Here is a 14,452-nt window from a genome sequence, read left to right on the forward strand (position 1 = left end):
TTGCTGTTTTGAGTAAATCTATTTCTTTTTTTCCCCCCAACTTCTGCCAAGCAGCCTATATGTCTGCATTTCTCCTGCAGACGTTTTTCAAGAGCAAATAGTAAGCTCACAATGTACTGTCTCCTTGTCAAAGGGGTTTTTTAACATAATTTACCGAATACCTAATGTTATATCAACATATAACATACATTCCTGTCACCTGTGGCTCAGTCCCACAATGTATGGAATAATCTCACCTTCTACTAAAGAAAATTAGATGAGAGAGCACCAAACATAGGGAGTCCAACAACAGAGAGACAGTAAGTACTCAGATACCGATGGGTTCTCTTCACTTGAGAAACTGTCACTGTCTCTTCCTCTCAGCTTCTCCATTACGCATATGGCTGGGCAATAAAAAGGAGATGAACAGCTAACCTCCTAAATGTTCAGTCTGAGAAATCCCAAATGCTCTGCTATACCAGAATGCAGGTCTATTTTTCACGACTAATTTGTGCTGATGTTAGCTGGTACAATCGTTATGCAATCGTGCAGGCATTGGGAATAGCCAGAGTACACTATACTCCAGTTATGTACTTTATCAGGCCACGATGGAAGCTTCTTGCCATCTGGAAATTTCTTCATGCCAGAGTAGTACAAAAAGGACAGGCACCGGAATTCTGTACCCGGTACCCTGGCATTTGCTATTTAGGATTTACTTGTACCACAGCTTTGAGAAGTTCTACTTTTCCAGCTGACTTTCCCAGCTGATGAAAACAACCCTGTTGATAGATAAATACCGTACAGCTGAGGCTTTTTTATCACCATCTATCATAATTAGAGGGAAGTCAAGTCATCATTGTGCCTGCACTGGTAAATTCTTATAGCAGTTTTTCAAAGTCATCCATACTTATTGTTTGTGTGGATTGCTTTATATAGATAGTGGTGTTCTTTGTAGAAGAGAGAGGATGTTACATCTCATTTCCTTACTTAATTCCAGTTGGGTAGTTACGTTTTGCCTGCCTGATTTCTCCACTATGATTTCAGGTGAATATTTGCTTCTATCTTTATGTACTATGATGTTTTGTTCTCTTTAAAGCACTGGTGTTTCATACCAGAGGTGTCTACTTTTTGGTCATGTGGGATGAAATGTGGCTTGCAAACATAAAGAATAATTAGTATTATTTATAAACTAACTGAACAATTCTACAAAAGTGTTCAAAGGGAAACTGAATAATATACTTAGGGAATGGTAGAGGGACTCCTGGATTACTGAAGAGAGGTGTTCAGGCACTCTCTTCTGACCACCAAATGTATTAATCCTGTGAGGAAGGAGCTGATGAACTGTTCTCACAGAGGCACATTTTGAGCTTATTTTTTTAATGAGTCTACTTCAGTTCAGTTGCAGCTGAAGGAGCCCTGAGATAGAGTTCTGGATTGGCCCATTGACTGTGGACTATTGCCAGACAAGGACTTTAGTGGCTGTACTTTGAAAGAAAAATGGATAATGGACTTCCATCCGCAAAGAACTGATTATATTAGTGTTACTCTCCTGCCTTGTCTTACTGAAGGTCTGAAATTCCTTTCCTGAGTTGTTATGAATCTTGAGTCAGATTGCTTCCCCTGTAAGTGCGTCTTGGTGCCCATGTATGGAAGAATATTTCTTCTGTGATCACAACAAATGCTTAGGTTGCAAAGGAGAGGGCGTTTTCCTGGAAGGAGAGGACAACATATGATAAAATTTTCAGAAGCATGGAAAACAAAGGAACCTGGGCTGCTTTATGCCTTTAGGTACTTTTAAGTCTGCAATTTACATTCATAAATCATATTAGTGCTCCTGAAAATGTTAACCACCATCTGTTTCTTTAATGATGCTATGTCTGGCTCAGGAGATAAGTGTTTATGAAAAGTAAAGAAGAAGGGACTGGTATTTTTGATACCATCATGAAAGTGAGATTCTATTAAAGTATCCAGCAACTTTCCAAAATTTTGAACTTTGAAGGAGATTTCAAGATAAAATTGTGTTTATGTACTAGATGCTTTTAGAATATATACAATATCTTATTATGTGCTAGAGTTGCTCTACACATCATACAGGTTCTGGTGCTAAAACAATAGTCTGCCTGCTTCATTTGCAGATTCTTATCGTAGTATGAAAGCCAGATCTATGCTCATGTCATTCAGTTTATAGTCTCAAAGTCTCTGAATATTCAGTTGTGTAGGAATCACATTTTGAAGGAGAGATTTATCCTTCCAGGAGAGAAAGGAAGGTTGTGAGAAAGCTTTAGAAAACACTTTGACCAGATCAGAACATGGTGGGCCTTGAAAGGACATTCCTCAAAAGCATAAAGAGACTGCCCTCACTGTGGCAACTGTGAAGATAACCAGAGCATTGCCAGGGAAAGATCAGTATTTGCCCACAGTTACCACGTGCTTCTGTCGGAGGTACAGGTACCTGTGCTACATATGGGAAGTAAACGTGATCTGACAACATGCTCTGGCAATGCTTAGCAAAACCTAGCAATATTTTCACTGGCAGCAAAGAGTCATATATATGTGCAGTGGTTAGAATAGAAGTTTAGAAGTCCTCAGATGGACCCTTGTGATGCTGTGGGTAAACACCAGAAAGTGACTGTCTGCAACTCTGAGCATCCAAAGAAGTGCTAGTATGGCACATGGTTATATCTCAGCCTATATTAGTCACTGTCTGTAAGGAAACAGCTAGAGGAAAAAAGCAGTCAAAGGAGTGGTCACATCAGAAAGAACATACAGAAACACTTGCTATGATTATGTGTAAACCAACCACAGGCTCTGTTTACAAACCTTTCCATCTGTTCCTTTGCCTAATCATTTCTGCTTTCCCTCTCTGTCTTCTAACTTTCCTTCGTCTTTCCAGATGCAGGACGCTATGGGCTATGAGTTACCATGGGTGTATTTTGTCAGTCTGGTCATCTTTGGATCCTTTTTCGTTCTAAATCTGGTTCTTGGTGTGTTGAGCGGGTAAGCTGACAGTTTTGGTGTCCTTTTTCCAATGCTACAGGGCAAGACTCCATAATAAGGGTTCTTCCCTGTCACCAGGATTCTTTCAGCGGGATTAAAAATCTGAACCCAAGGAAGCTTCACATCAGCTCTCAAATATTTTGACAAAATGTTCAAACATTGCAAATAACACAGGTAACAAAAGAGGTGTTATTCTCTGACAAAGCAATTCAACTTCAGGGCATTCAAAATCGCTAATGTTAACCTGTCATAAATTTCAAAAAAAATGGCTATTAAAACATCTTACTGCTGGTGACTTGGGATCTCTTTGGCTGGAGCCTTGCAGTGCTCAGAATCTGAGCTTGTCTCACTAATTATCATTCCACTCTTCCAGGTCAATGATGCCATAGGAAGGGACTGGCCCTGGATCTATTTTGTTACACTAATCATCATAGGGTCATTTTTTGTACTTAACTTGGTTCTCGGTGTACTTAGCGGGTAAGCAGTACCAGGAAAATGTTTTATTATTGTTTATTTTTGAAAATTTGTATTTCTATTCCTACTTTCTGGTTACCAAAACAACGGGCAGTGGTGGGTTGATTTCAGGAACATTAATAGAAGGCCTAGGCTATTGCTGTGCCAATAGCAAAATATGGCATTCCTAATGGCATAGAAGGAGACTTTTGACTAAATCAAAACAATACGAGACAACTCTTTGCCTGTAACATGTTTCTCTCCCTAAATCCTCTACCTGTGCTCTGTGGGAAGAGGACAACACTATGCTTCCCTGTGGGCAAAGCATACCATTCACTATAGAAGAAGGGGGTTATGGTAAAATCTCTGGAAGAGTCAGTGGGACTGAAGGAGGAATGAGAGCGTGAGACAAATCCCTTCACATTTGTGGGATGAGATTCCTGCCAAATTATGTCTTCTCACATGAGAAATTTTCATATTGCTTAGTATCTCTAAAGCACAGCCTAATGGGAGACTAATTTCCCTGGAGAGTGTCTTGGGCACGTTTCTTCTTCAATAAGCACATCTTCTCTGTTGTGCGGATTACAAACCTAGCATGATGCAGGGAGAAAAGATCATTTCCCTTTAACTTTTTCTAAGGATGAACAGAGAAGCAGGAGAATTCCTTCTAGTGTTTAAGCTAGACATATAAGACATATAGACATTTAGCTGTATTTCAGTTCTGCAGTATAACCCTCACTGCAAAGCATCATTTTAGTAGCTTTGATTTAAAACAATTGATATTGTCCCCAGTAGTTAAAAACTTTACTGCCCCTGGGGAGCCACATAATTAGAGGAATCAAGCCAGCAAACATTCCTCACAATATTTTTAAAAAAAGATCTCCTAGAATTAGACTTCTAATTCCATATTTGGGCATGACTGGGTGCCTACAGCCATTCTATGTACATGGATAAATACAGCATGAGGACTTTTATGCATCCTCTTTTTCTTTGTTTCTAACATCCTGCCTACTTTAATGAGCTCTAGATGAATTTGGTCAGAGCCTGTACTTGGTGCCTGAGTCAGCAGCCCTGAAGTCCCCTGTCTTTTAATCATAAGAGAGGGAAAATGATCTCTGAGCAGGAGAGAGGACTTGATGCCTCACCGAAATTATGTCCTCAGTACTTGGGCCAACAACATAGGAAGGGAGAGTAGTAGGACCAGAGAAGAAGATCCACCATTGGCCATCCTGCAAAGAGACAGGTAATAGCAGATCTACAAGAGGTATTACTACTATCTTCATTACTCCGTTGAAGGAGACATGCAGCTAAGACAGCTGCTGCAAGTGAAGGGTTTCCAAGCAGTAACTGGAGAAGGAAAATATCCCCAGTAATGAAGTGTGAGGCAATAGTCTGTGTTTGGATATCTGGAGAGTGATACTCTGTGTACAATTTTAAAACGTAAACTCCTCGTTTCTCCAGATGGATGCTCTGATTAGCAGGTAAGGATGTCAGCAGTAGTGGAGGATGATGACCAGCTGACAGAGGGAAAGTGATCTGTTGTATCATAGGTGCACTCAAGGACCATATAAGATAGTGGTTAAAGATTATATAGCATCTGGTTGGATAAACAGTGCCTGTGACCCCAGCCCTGAGGAGTGCGTACTGTTGAAGCAGTGCTGATTCAATTTACCCACACTTGGATTTGTGTCTGTACATAATTAAAAACTGAATTTCCTCTCTCTCTCATTTTTCAACTCAAGAAAGTGTTTTGGGGCGTAAATCTTCCACCTCCTGAGATACTGCAGCTAGACCACCACAGCTGGTGGTAAGAGATGGAAACAGTCTGTAGAGAGAACTGATATCAAAGATGAAGTTCACCTTGTTTAAGCTGTGAGTCACTCTTTCTGGCTGTGTTCACAGTGTTATGACAGCTGCACTGTTTCTGCAAAATTTTTCCCAACTGGAGAAAAGTAAAAAGAAACTTCGGAGTTTGCATCCGTAAAAAAAAAAAAAAAAAAAAACCCAAAAAAACCAGAAATGATGGGACAAATGTTCCAAATTTTTGGGGGGTTAAATAAGCAGTTCTTAAACAATTAACTTTCTAAAGCAGTTCTAAATTCTGCTGAGTTGAAAAGTGTCTTCACTTTGCAGACTCAGCTTTTTTTTAGAGACTTGTTATTGCTATTAGTCTGATCTATGTAGATGATCCACCTGTCTGTTCTATGTAGATACAAAGCAGCATTCCTGGGAATCTTTGTACATCCATTCTGGGCATCTCTGATTTCTTCCCATTTATTTATTTCAGGAACTTCACCAAGCATGTTGTGTAGGTAGACTTCGTCAATGACAGATTAGCTTAGGTTTTTTTAATCACTTCTGAATATGTAAGTGTAATTAATTGTACTCACAAAGACACTTTGATTGCACCTGCAAAATCAAATGCTGACTTTTGCTCTGCCTAAAGAGCTCATTTGTAATTTGTTTTTCCTCAGGTATGTCATCCATTCATGGCCCTTCTGATGAATTTACTAGTCACATGCTAAGCTAAATAGTTTGACGGAGTATTCATATATAGAGCTATAATCCTCTTCCTATATTCACTGAGCACAATATAAAATTCATGTATTCCAAAGGAAATATCCAGTCAGCAGATCACACAGTAGATCTCCTGAAGCCCAGGCAAAAGGATTCTACATCATTGCTGTGAGTAGGGAAGTCCCTCTTAGAGGTCTCTTGAGATCAGAGATGTTCAACATCTGTGTTATCTGTTTCAGTCAGCTAGTAAGGAAAAAAAACGGCAACGTGGGTTCAACTTTCAGACCCGCACACCTAAGCATATAGATTCACATTTCTTTTTTTTATATTTTGCTTAGCAGTGATGCAAATCCCAGGACACAGGCCAAACAAGCAGTTGCCTAGGGCAAATGGAGGGCAGGAGAACAGCCTTTTCTTCTGCTTTGAGAGGATCCTGGAAAACCCAGTTGGCTGCTTTTGATGCTTTTACTGCCAAGGAAGGCAAATGAGAGTCTCGCTATGGTTGTAGCTCCTCCTGGACCAGTTTTTGTCACCTTTCAGGACTTTTTCCTAGTCTTCTGTCCCCTCTTCCAACCCTTCCCATTCCTTGGTGTGCTTGTCAGGGTGGATGAGGTTTGAAGGACTGTGCTGCACTTCTAGTAGTAAGCAAGAGTTTTGAACTGCTAGAATTCTGCTGTTTTTCTCACTTTCCGTTACTCCTCTAAATATGAAAAATCATATTGAGATCAGATATAGATAAGAATTACCTATAGTCCATCATCAGGATGGGCACAAGAAATTTTCTTCTGGAACAGCACAGGATACAGACCCTGGGTGTTTATGATCTTGACCCGCTTTAACTTCACACAGAGGAAACATCTCTCCCGAATACTCTGCTTTTTGGTATTTCCATTGGCAGACATATCTTATAATTTTCTGGGAGAGGCAAAGGAAGGTGTCACAAACTGAATTCTGGTAAAAACAACCAGATTCACCGGCTCTTAAACTGATATTCTTGTGTTCACTGTCAAGATACAGACTGCTTGGTAGTTCTGCAAGCCTTTGTCGACCTTATCCTGACGTGATATTGCAGTCTTTTTTTGAGAAGACCACCTCCAGACGTAAGATGGCACTTCCATCAGAAAGCTTATTTGGTCTTTGGCCTCCCTGCTGAAACTGCAAACAATGACCATTTATTGCCAACTGCAAAGGTGGCAGAGGTAATGTGCACACCTGCCTGCAATAGGAACTGGACTGAGGTCACCGACTCATTTCACATGGGGTGGTAAATGACCACTGGTAGTGAACCACATTTGCCTGAGTACAGCCTGGCATTCCACATGGGTGGTGGAATTGCATTAGCAATTCCCTCAGCCACCTGTTCTCAATGGTTTAATGTTAGTAGAGCATAGAAATTAAGATAATTTAAATAAGTTGTCTTCTTTGGAGAGTCATCTGGAATGTGGAATATCATACATTGTACAAAGGAAAAAGACATGCAATTGCAGATTGTTTAGACTAGGCAATCACAGTATTTTCACTTATGCCGTTAAAACACTGGGTAACAAAGTCACTCCTATGCAGACAGTCAGTGTAAAGACATGCTAAAATCTCACGTCAGTGTAGTCAGCTCTCCCCCCAGCCCAAGTCCCATTTGAGAAAGGCAATAAGTGGGGAATGAAAAGACCCAAGCAGGCAGGCAGCTTAGATGCATCCAACATAAATGATCCATTTCAGTGCACAGTAGGAATTTCACTTTCTGTAAGCTGGGCTGTTTCATGATGTTTTCCACTTTGGTTTCTAAAACAGCTCCTTGCAAGTTATATCCATGCAAATACAAATAGTTGTCACTTGGAGTTGAGGGCTCAGTCCCTTTCAAAATTTTACCCATTTGTTCTAGATTCTAAAAAAGCAGTTTAGGAGTCAACTATTGAAATATTGGGATTTGATTTATCAAACAGGTTTAATAATATATAGCTTCATTCAGTGATTTATTTTTTTCTTTGAGAGTTAGTTCATTAATTTGGATAAGGCACTATGTGAGACCCAGAGGAAAGATGTTATTGAAGCAGAAAATATAACTAGTATTGATTGGATTTTTAAAAAATTCTTTGTACAGTTTTTATTATTGTTGTTGGGGATTGTTTGTTTGTTTTACATTTTGAATAGCAAAATATCGCTCCCAGCATGAGAAAATTTGATTTTTCATTCTTGCCATGCTTGCAATAGCTGTTTCTGCCTTGTGATTAAGTTTGGTCCCAGGGTTGACTATGATCTACCTTCAGGCCTGAGAAGCCAAAGATTCTCTTCTTTATTTCCACCTTCATTATCACAGTCCCATGGGATGGGCTGAACCCTCAGCTATGTGGCAGGGGTGAAGATCACACAAGCATACTTTGTCACATACTTTGGCTTGAAATAAAAGCATCATCTTACTTTCATTCTGCTGCAGTGCTGGTTTTGTGCACAGCTGATAATATTGAAAGCCTGATCCAAAGCCTGTGAAGTCAATGGAAATCTTTCAGTGGGTTTTGGACCAGACAGGAGAGAAGTACTTCACCATTACTGTTAGAAACTTGCCTCCCTCTCAGTTGCTTGAGAACACTTCACATGGCACTCATTAACATTTTGGGTAGGATTTTCATAATCCTAATATTATCCCACCAAAGTTAGTGTTAGGTTTCCTGTTTGTTTTTGCAGGAGCAAATCTAAGACAAATATTAGGTGGAGTTTTTTTTTTTAAATCCACTCATTGCTGACAGTTGTGAGCAAAGGTAATGGATAATGCATTGGAAAGGATGACTGCCTCTCATTTCTAGACAGAAGGGCCATATTATCTGCCATGTGCATCTTATGTAGTGATCTGCTTCAGCAGATATAAGACAATGCTTAAGTACTCTTGCTCCAGCACTTTTCACAATCATTAAGCTTACTTTTTAAAATACAAGCATTTAAAACCTGGTTTAGAACCACAGGAGAGTCTCTAAATGGAGGTAGGTCAGCATTTCTAGAAAAAAAAAAAAATGCAGTATAGATGTCTCTGAAAGAGAGGAAGAAGCAGCACCACAGCCAAAAAGAAGGCAAAGCAAGCACCCGTGTTCGTAACTAAGGAACATGAAATTCTTGTTTCTATGCCCTCTGTTTTAAGCCTGTGTTCCCAACAGTGGTCTGTCATAAAACTATCAACTGTCAACACTAGTTCACTTTCTGGCAGAATCTATTAGTTTTGTCTACACATAATCTATCATGATTGTCTACCCAGTTTGAGATCTGGAAAACTTGTTTCATGTCAGATAACAGCCTTGAATACTGAAAGTCTGCAGTACAACACTGAGGTCTGAATTTTCAAATATATTGTCCAGTACTGTGGATGAAATTGCCCATAATTAAGTGTGTACAGAATTGTGAGTACCATTAATTACCCGTACACTTAACCCAATATTGTTGTGATTATACGTATAATCTTAAGGACAGATTGAAACCTGGCTAAAAATTAGAGCCACCATCTCACTCTCCAGATGTCAGATTATTGTCAAGCAGTTCATCATTGAATTAAATTAACCATTATTCATATAGGTATTTATGGATAACTGTTGGAGAATATCAAGTGGTAAAGAATATAAGAAAGTGTATGGTGTTGTACATAAATGTTACATATGCGTTTTATTTGAATTGTCAATCAAATGTGGAGAATGAAAGGATTAAAAAAGGAATTCATCTTTTCCTAAGCATTGGTAAAAATATGGACACTCCAGCTGTTTTACATGTGTATCTAGCAAGAATAATCCATTTATGTGTCTGTCTTGAAAGAATAGAGAAAGCTGGGTGTGCTACACGGGATGTGGAGACTTTCTAGTGGAAATCAATCTAACCCATTGTTTTTCAATCTCTTCCTTCCCTCTGCCCATGTCCTGACCCTCCCTCCCTCTTGCTAGGGAGTTTTCCAAAGAAAGAGAGAAGGCTAAGGCTCGGGGCGATTTCCAGAAGTTACGGGAAAAACAACAGCTAGAGGAGGATTTGAAAGGATACTTAGACTGGATAACTCAAGCAGAAGACATTGACCCAGAAAATGAAGATGAAGGCATGGATGAGGAAAAGCCTCGAAACAGTAAGCAATTTTCTTCTGTCTCTCTCTCTGTGCTTTTAGCAAGGGAGCCCGTGCCCACCTGCTCTAGTGCTGAGACTGCTTATAAGGAAGAACAAGTTATTCCTGAGACTCTCACTATGCTTATGCATGATTCCAGTTTAATTCCTGTAGGAAACTGTGGGAGGGAGAAATACGTGTACAATAATTTATATTATTCTGCAGATCCTCAGTTTCTTGCTTGTGATACTGACATAAGATCCTGATATTAAACAGAAAAAAGATCAGTACTTGCTGTTAGAAGTCCACTACTGGGATAAGTTTTAAAATATACACCTATCTCCATTTATTTAATCTGAGTTCAGTGTTGCAGACTGTTGACACATGGTTAATTACTTTGAAAACAAAGGTTTTGAGGCAAAGCAGTGCTACAGTATGGGAGAAGGGCCAAATCAGCCCTGTTGTACATTAAGTGGGCCATCTGTAACTCCATTGAAATCAGTGGAATTGTGTTTGCTTTTGCCAGGCTGGAATTAAGCGCTCAGACCTTTCTTGTAATAGAACTATCTCTTACTCTTCTGTTCTGGAGTTGAGAAGATGTTTGTGGGAAGTGCGAATTCACCAACTATCTCTTCTTATTAGAAATCCTCAGGAAGGAAGGGCTTGAAGAAAGCAGTGATTCCCTACATTTCATTACCTTCATTGAATCTTCTCCTTCCACCTCCTCTTTTACCAGCATAGGCTATGTAACACTTAAGAAACACCTAGCAGTTATCATTGCGGGTCACGCACTTGGGAAATGTCAGAGTTGGAACCTTTAGACAGTTACACAGTTGTTAATGGACACTGACTCTACTCTTAGCTTTCATTACAGAAATGTGCATTTTCCTACTTTGATTTTGGAAGAGAAGACATGAAATGTTTCCCTAGAGATCATCCTTCCTACCAAGCAAGCAAAATCCATGGGATGATCCAATCAGAAGCATATCCTAGTAATAGGAAGTTTGGACATGGGAAAGTTGTGCCTATGAGAGTAAAGGAAGATTTGTATCAGATGCTTGTGATCTTCTGGGGAGTAAGCGCTACTCCCTGTTGCTGCCAGAACATTTAAGTTCTTTTAGAAAAAAAAGCGGGGTCATTAATATCAGGTCATACCCATGATACTTAGGTATCTGGACTTGAAGGATTCACTGGGGTGACTTGCTCAGACTTTCCCCAAATCAGGTTATTTTTATTTATGTTGGTGCTTCATAGGACATATAGCTTACTTTCTCAATTTAACCTCAGTAATCACTCAGAAATGAATTTATTATTCATGGCCAAAATTTGCAGCTCTGAGGCATATCATACATGGAAGGTGATGTCTGGTGATCCAGATTAATTACTTTGTAGATAGAATTTCCTATTTAAAAATACCCCAGACTTTACTGCAGTGGTCTCTGGTTGGTATACTTATATGACATCTGAGTGGGGAGGCCAAGGACTGGCTTGACACACAGCTGCACTGAAGTCACCGGGAGGCTTTCCCTTGACTTCAGTGGGAACTGGGTCATGTTTATCACATTTCCTCTTAGGGACATGCCTACTAAAGTGTGGCCATACTGGTAAGGTAGTATGATGAGAACCTGCCTTGGTTACTAGCAGGTTTGAAGTTTTGTTCCTTTTTAATTAACACAAACATAGTGCTGCTTTGGTAAAAGAGTTGTGGAATGTGTCAGATGTAGATTCATTGCATGGGCTGTGGGGTGGTGTCAATCCACATTTGAGCTAACAAGCTGCTTTTATGGGTGGTGAAGTTAAGAACTGAAAGGTAGCATATCTTCAGCTTGCTTTAGCTCTTCCTATTCAATTTAATAAGGTGAGTTTTGTAAGACATGGTTTATAAAATTAGTCCTCTTACATCTCACAAGTTCTCTAGAGTTTCGCAGTTGGCTGTTAATGACAGAATTACATACTATTAGCAAACTAACTTGTTACCCATTTCTTTTCCAAACTAATAATGAATACGGTGTCCCTTTTTACAAGGAGTCACATGGAAAAGATGAAGGGTAATAGGTACAAGTTACTCTGGGGAGATTCCGACTGGGCAGAAGAGGAAAATTTTTCACAATGAGAACAATCAGCCATTGGAATAATCTCCCCAGGAAAGTGGTGGATTCCCCAACGTTGGATACTTTTAAGATTTGGCTGGACAGGGTGCTGGGCCATCTTGTCTAGACTGTGTTTTTGCCAAAAAAGGTTGGACCAGATGATCCTTGAGGTCCCTTCCAGTCTGGTATTTTATGATTCAATGCCACTGATGCCAAGTGTCGGGTCTAAGGGCAGTGGTTGCTAACCAGTGCCTAGTACACAGCATATCATTCTCTGTGACATTGTGGTTTTGGGTCACATTATCAGTTTTTGTTACATGACAGACCAGGCTTGGGAACAGATGTCTGCAGTGCTTAGTGTTGGACAGTAGAATTATACCTCTGTGCAGATGAATTGCTCAGGATGCGAAGGAAGGCCATGGACTGATTTTGGCCATGTACTGGGAACAATGGTCATGCTAACTAAAGTCTCTGCACCAGAGAATAGCAGAGACCAAGCAAACAGGTCAATCCATAAAGTTTATTTGCCTATTCTTCTGACATATGTGCCCCATCTAGAGCAGGCTGTTGATAGCAGTATTCTTCTTAGCACCTGTGGCCTGTATCTATGAATGCTATATTAATGTATCTTCTAGCTTTGGTGTACTATCCAGTGCCGTACCTTGGCCTTCTTCCCACCACAGGCTTTTTTGACTATGGAAGTAAAGGGTCTCCATGCTGCTGTCTTCTGGTGAGGAAGCAAATAGCCTCTGGATACAGATGATAAAGAGCAACACCCCCCACCCCGTCACGAGGCCAATAAAAATATCCAGATGCATGCCCCCACCCAGCAGAATTGTGGAGCTTACATTCTGGCCTTTTGTATTGCATAAATCACCTTCCCCCCCCCCCCCCCCCAGTAGGCTGTTGTATTTACTTTTGCACAATTGCAGGTACCATATTGTTTAAGCTCTGTTGTATTTCTTGATACTTCTGAATTTCAATCTTTATTCACATGAGAAGTGAGAATGTATTTTCAAAGCCAAATAGCTTGCAGGCGTCCTCTCCTAAGATGTCTTACTTCATTGGTTGACATGCTTATCGGTCATGTATGTCATATGGGAAGAAACTGCTGGTATACTTACTATACCTACCTATGTGATTCCACATCTTGCTTATCTTAACCGCCTATGAACATACCTTTCACAGAACCATCTCAACCCACTCAGGTGCTGGAGACTAGTTTACTAACCAGCTCTGAAAAAGCCTGTCTGCTCTCCTGAAGCTGAGTCACGTTGCCGCTGTACTGCTCTTGGGGCTTGATAGATACCTGCTAGAAATTGGTTGAATGAACACTGTGTAACAAAATCAAACAGAGAACTAGAGGCCCTTTCCTTAATGGCTTCAGCTTAAGATAATACCACAGAAAAGGTGCCATGAGTAAGTGACAGGGTGTTTTGTTTGGGGTTTTTTTGTGTGTGTTATCTACTGTGTGGAATGTTTTGGCATTCTTGCCAGCAGTCAATCACCAGTAGGGTTAAACTGAGGGAGAAAGATGGTATTAATCCTCTTCCAAAAGCCACGTACAAAATAAACTTCAACTATAAGGGACAGATGGCACAGCAGTTCAGGCAGAGTTGTAAATGCCCTCAGGAATCTCTTTGGCTTGATTGCCCCCAAGAAATTTGAATCCCACCTGATAGCTCTGCTGAGCTTGCATTGCTGATGGTCCGATGTCTTCTTGTGTTTAGCTCTTGCTGAAAAAGCTCAGATGCCTCATATGCAGCTTCAGTGTGCTTCTCTCTCAAGCGCTCTTCAAAGCTCACTGCCTTCTGTCTCTAGCACAACGTCCCAAACTCCACAGAAGAGTGTTACTGCCCCTTGCCAGCACGCTTTGTTCAGTATGAATTAATTAATAATGTTGACTTTTAAGGTATCAGCCCTGAGCCTTTCAGATATCAATTCACTGAAGTGCACAGGGCAGTTCAGACCTCCCAAAGCTGCTGGTTTAGCTTAACATGCTTCAGGGGTTGCCTTTGCATCAGTTATATTACACTGATGCTCAGGAGCTGTGGGCTCCTGCCTGAACTCTGACAGTGACTCACACCGTTACTTTAAAGTCACATCAGTTTTTGTTTCCTCAGTTTCCCCTTGGAGGTTGTGTGGAAGTTTGGTTGTTTGTTTTTTTTTTATAAAGAATATCAGAAGAGTTCAGAAGTTTAATTAAAATATATTTATTAAACTAGAGTCTCAGCTAATGTAAACTCTAAGATTCAACAGTTTACACCATCTGGGCTCTGACTCAGGTGGTCTACCTAAGCTGAATCATCCCAAACACAAAGAGCATATGTTTCCAGTCTCTTCTCTGTCCTTG

General features: G+C 40.3%; 1 protein-coding gene across 29 annotated transcripts in view; it reads left to right on the top strand.

The window, feature by feature from the left end:
• The window catches only part of CACNA1C (calcium voltage-gated channel subunit alpha1 C), a 487,583-nt gene that overhangs the window by 329,081 nt on the left and 144,050 nt on the right, over positions 1 to 14,452 (top strand). For 15 of the 29 annotated variants that reach the window (XM_087765448.1, XM_087765421.1, XM_087765445.1 and 12 more), the window contains 2 exons: positions 2,873 to 2,976; positions 9,861 to 10,033. In XM_087765448.1, the coding sequence (XP_087621574.1) occupies positions 2,873 to 2,976; positions 9,861 to 10,033 (277 nt within the window). Of the gene's footprint in view, positions 1 to 2,872; positions 2,977 to 3,349; positions 3,454 to 9,860; positions 10,034 to 14,452 lie in introns of all 29 variants that reach the window. The other 14 variants (XM_087765422.1, XM_087765424.1, XM_087765431.1 and 11 more) reach the window with 1 other exon arrangement.

The sequence above is a fragment of the Nipponia nippon genome, unplaced genomic scaffold (assembly GCF_047370975.1).
Source record: "Nipponia nippon isolate SJK-2023a ecotype South Korea unplaced genomic scaffold, ASM4737097v1 scaffold_3, whole genome shotgun sequence".
Taxonomy (NCBI): Eukaryota; Metazoa; Chordata; class Aves; order Pelecaniformes; family Threskiornithidae; genus Nipponia; species Nipponia nippon.